The sequence below is a fragment of the Cicer arietinum genome, chromosome 3 (assembly GCF_000331145.2).
Source record: "Cicer arietinum cultivar CDC Frontier isolate Library 1 chromosome 3, Cicar.CDCFrontier_v2.0, whole genome shotgun sequence".
In the NCBI taxonomy this organism is placed as follows: Eukaryota; Viridiplantae; Streptophyta; class Magnoliopsida; order Fabales; family Fabaceae; genus Cicer; species Cicer arietinum.
Genome location: NC_021162.2, coordinates 34,318,667 through 34,323,494, shown reverse-complemented (window position 1 = coordinate 34,323,494; position 4,828 = coordinate 34,318,667). Strand labels below are relative to the sequence as shown.

General features: G+C 33.8%; 2 protein-coding genes and 1 non-coding gene across 3 annotated transcripts; all 3 read right to left on the bottom strand.

Annotated features, from left to right (window-relative positions):
• Positions 1 to 650: 650 nt before the first annotated feature.
• LOC101510897 (potassium/proton antiporter CemA) lies at positions 651 to 1,583 on the bottom strand. Its single transcript, XM_004514749.4, has one exon. The coding sequence runs from the start codon at positions 1,437 to 1,439 to the stop codon at positions 750 to 752; it is 690 nt and encodes a 229-aa protein (XP_004514806.1). The 5' UTR covers positions 1,440 to 1,583; the 3' UTR covers positions 651 to 749.
• A 1,022-nt stretch (positions 1,584 to 2,605) lies between these two features.
• LOC140919732 (acetyl-coenzyme A carboxylase carboxyl transferase subunit beta, chloroplastic) lies at positions 2,606 to 3,714 on the bottom strand. Its single transcript, XM_073366349.1, has one exon. It carries the CDS (start codon positions 3,712 to 3,714, stop codon positions 2,725 to 2,727), a length of 990 nt encoding a protein of 329 aa, XP_073222450.1. The 3' UTR covers positions 2,606 to 2,724.
• A 233-nt stretch (positions 3,715 to 3,947) lies between these two features.
• On the bottom strand, positions 3,948 to 4,026 carry TRNAR-ACG (transfer RNA arginine (anticodon ACG)). Its single transcript has one exon. It is a non-coding gene; the product is annotated as a tRNA-Arg (tRNA).
• Positions 4,027 to 4,828: the final 802 nt, after the last annotated feature.

Here is a 4,828-nt window from a genome sequence, read left to right as displayed (position 1 = left end):
TATTTTAAGAAGCGAACATCTCCCTTAGTAGCGGGATCTGGAGAAAGAATAGGAAAGGTAATTTCACTATATTTCTTTCCAGGAACGGGGCCTACCACAATAATATTTTTTTTTGTGGGACGATAGGTTTGAAAAGACAAATTACCTATCTTTTCTTTAATCTCGGGCGAAATACGATCAGGAGGGGCCAATTCAAAGCCCTCTGGTAAAATAAGAACAGCCCCCACATTCAAAGCCCCCTTTTTACCATTAGCAAGAACTTGTTTCACTTGCATATCATAAGGAATTCGAACAACAGCTTCAAATACCGTATCGGGAAGTACAGTTTGTGGAACCTCAATATCTACGGGCTTATTAGCTAAATGACAATTAGCACATATAATCCGGCCGGTAGCTTCTCGCGGATTTTCATAACCTTGTTGGGCAAAAATGGGATATGCATATGAATGGGTGCTCCAGTTATTATATATATCATGAGCAATACGGAAATGGATGGAGTAATCTCTTCCTTTATCCAAGAAAAAACCTTTCTAGTTTGCATGGTCCAATCATTGATCCTGAAAATTTCTACAATAAGATTAGGTAGGTTACTGGCATGGTTCCCTATCCATTATTCTGCTATTTACTTAAATTATTTTCCTAGAATATAGGAAGAATACGAGTAGAACGAAAAAGAAAAAGTCAATTTTGGAATGTTTAGCTTTTCTATAACAAAAGAAACTTTATAATTGGATCAGTGAATCATTTTTTCAGTCATTCATGGAATGATAAATCACTACAAGCGACGGAGATACGCGATTTAAATAACGGAAAATCCAGTATTTTAAAAAAGTATCTAAAATGACTGGAAAGGTAGAAAGAAGACCGGATATAATTTGATCATTCTGAGTAAATCCAAAATCTTTATAGACTGACCCAATCATTAGTTCCCAACCATGAGTCGAGTGGAATCCTATACATAAATCTGTTAATAAAAGAATAGAAAAAGCTTTTATTGTGTCACTTAAGTTATATAAAAATTCTTGAACCCAAGAGTTAAGAATTATGATTTCTTGATTACCCCTAATAGAATAACCACTTAGAATAAGCAAACAGATGAAATTTGTAAAAAAATGAAAAATTGTATGGATACGATCTTGGTTGTGCGTCTTGATCAATTGGATGATTTCTTTGTAGATTTCGATACGAAGGTTTTGTAAAGGTGTTTCCGGGTATTCCTTTAGCATTTCATCCAAGAGGAAGAGTTCCTCGAACTCTATGAATTTCTTTAAAATACTTTTTTCTTGAATGATATTCACGAAAATTTCGGATTGTTTCGTATTCCACCAATTAATAATCCAAGATTCAAAACTATTCTTAAATGTAAAAGAGATGCACCAGGGCAAAAAGACTATAGATGTAAGACATAGAAGGGGAATGAATGCTTTCTTTTTTGCCATTTTTCATCTTTAATGAACTCAGTTTCATCTCATTTATCAACTATATATAATAATAATCTTTCTATCAAGCCTAAGCTCTATTATAAGTAATAGATCTTAGCTATATATCAATTTCTAATTTACTCATATAAATTGATAATTTTTTCTCGCTTTTTTTTTATTTGTAATTCGGAAGTTCGTTTTTTACTTTCATTTGAAAAAAAAAAATACAGAAATCAAATAATAAAAGAAAATAATCCACCGCCAATTTGAATGAAGAAGAAAAAAATTGTTTCAAAAGTAAAAATTTCAAAAAATAAATGCTTTCTTAAAGAAAGCATTTATTTTTTGAAATTTTTTGATACAACTATTTTCATTGATAGACTCAAGAATACGGAACTATTTCCATTGGTACACTCAAGAATCTGGACAAGTTCCTTTAGTCGTATAACGTTGTATAACGTTGCATGGAGTACTACCAGACATTACAATTAATACAAGGCCCACTAAAAACACATAAACGTTTATCATAAAATGGGTACCTCTATTTTAAATTTGTACCTGTGCAAATAAATTGAACTTTAAAAATATATATATGAGACTTGTTACTACTGCCCGTATCTAAAAAATCTTATTTTTTTGAACATAAAGAAATAAAGAAGCCATTGCAACTGCCGGAAATACTAGGCCGACTAAAGGAACAAAAAAGGAAGGTAAGTTTATCATAAAATGGGGTACCTCAATTTTTAATTTGTACCTGTTATTTTTTGTTGATTCTTAGATTAATATTTGGATTATTATTATATTGTAATTAGTATATTGTAATAAAGATAGTATTTAATCACTAGAATTCATATAGACTTATACTAACTCTATTTTTAAAATTATACTACGTATAGCTAAATGAATAGATATATCTATATTTAAATAATAAATATAGATATATCTATTTTTTACTGTATAAATGGAGTATACATAATAAGTATAGAATATAGTAAATCTATAATCAAAGAAAAAACTTAATAAGATTTATTAAGAATCCAAAATCTAAAAATAATAAATATTTTATTAAATATAAGGAATGTAGAGCGAAATAACTGTATCCATTTAGCCCTAGATTTCTACAAGAAACATGTCTCTGAAAATATATCTTTTTATTTTTCTTAGTATTTTTATTATTCTTAGTAGCTTTCTATTATTATCTTATGACTTTACTCTTGTGTGTTCTAATTTTATTTTTGTTTTTCAATTTTGAACTTCAAATAGTATAAATTATTCGGATACAAAAATAAAATTAGAGTCTGCATTAATTTCCATTTTGAGTCAAAGGAAAGAAACCATGAAACTGAAATAACTCACCTAAAACCTCCTTTAAAAGATTCCGAGGTACGATTGAATCAAATAAGCCTTTTTCGAATAAAAATTCAGCCGATTGTGAACCTTCGGGAACTTCCGTATTCAACGTTTGTTCAATTACCCTTTTCCCCGCAAATGCAATGTAAGCATTTGGTTCGGCAATAATGATATCCCCCAACATGCCAAAACTAGCTGTGACCCCACCAGTAGTAGGAGATGTAAGTATCGCTACATAGAATAACTTTTGATTGATTTGATAATTATATAAAGCAGAAGAAATTTTAGCCATTTGCATTAAGCTCAAACTTCCATCTTGCATACGCGCACCTCCAAATGCACATACTATAATAAGGGGTAAAAGTTGATTGGTAGCATATTCGATCAACCGATTTATTTTCTCACCCACTACGGATCCCATACTACCCCCCATAAACTGAAAATCCATAATACCAATTGCTACAGGGATACCGTTTATTTCACCTGTGCCTGTTTGAACAGCCTCCGATAATCCTGTCCTTTTTTGATAAGAGTCAAGACGAGTTTTATAAGGTTCGTCTTCCGAATCTAATTCAATGGGATCTAATTCAATGGGATCTAATTCAATGGGATCTAATTCAATGGGATCTAATTCAATGGGATCTAATTCAATGGGATCTAATTCAATGGGATCTAATTCAATGGGATCTAATTCAATGGGATCTAATTCAATGGGATCTAATTCAATGGGATCTAATTCAATGGGATCTAATTCAATGGGATCTAATTCAATGGGATCTAATTCAATGGGATCTAATTCAATGGGATCTAATTCAATGGGATCTAATTCAATGGGATCTAATTCAATGGGATCTAATTCAATGGGATCTAATTCAATGGGATCTAATTCAATGGGATCTAATTCAATGGGATCTAATTCAATGGGATCCATTATCATTATCATTATCATTATCATACGTCTGTAATGCATTATTTTTCCAAAGGGTCTCGGAAAAATAATATTTAAATGGTAGTTTAAAATATTTAAAATTTATTGTTTTTTTTTAGAAAGAAAATAAAAGTAAGACTCTTCGATTTCGACAAAATACCCATACCTAAGTTTCATAGCTCTCGTTCCACTAGGCCGGTCATGATTGATTTTCCTACCCCCAAGGGCCTTCCCCTTTTAGCCAGTTGTGGGCGAGGAGGGATTCGAACCCCCGACACCGTGGTTCGTAGCCACGTGCTCTAATCCTCTGAGCTATAGGCCCCACCCTGTCTCCATTTGATCTATTCCCAGAGTACCACCTTCCCTTTCCATTTTTGCTTAAGAAAATGTTAAAACGCATGCCTCTCTCTCTATAAGAATAAGAACGGTACGTTTCGAGGTGTGAAGCGGGAGAGATTGGATTTTATAATTGGGGTTTTTAATAAGACAACTTTTTCATTCTTATTCCCTTTTTGAATAGGGATAGGAAATAAGAATGAAAAGTGTTAAGCTTTTTTTTTATCATCCTGGCGCCGAGCTATTTTTCCGCAGGGCCTCCCCTACAGTATCGTCACCGCAGTAGAGTTTAACCACCAAGTTCGGGATGGATTGGTGTGGTTCCTCTACGCCTAGGACACCAGAATATCGAACATGAACGAAGTAAAGGCCTGAGAAAAAAAGCATATTGACACTGTAGGGGACACCAAAGTCCTCCGCCCGTCCATCCCTATCTATTCAAGGGATGGGGGACAGAGCTTTTGGTTTTTTCATGTTGTCAAAGAGTTGAACAATAAAAATAGATGGCGAGTACCTGATCGAATTGATCAGGTCATGTAGGAACAAGGTTCAAGTCTACCGGTCTGTTAGGATGCCTCAGCTGCATACATTACTGCACTTCCACTTGACACCTATCGTTAATGAAAAACGGCTCGTCTCGCCGTGACCTTCTCTTGAATTCTCAAAACTTCTTTTGCTCCATCCCCGCAGGGGCAGAGAACCCATCGCTGTTTCGGCTGTGATACCGAAGGCTCTGGGGAAGTCGGAATAGGAGAGCACTCATCTTGGGGTGGGCTTACTACTTAGATGCTTT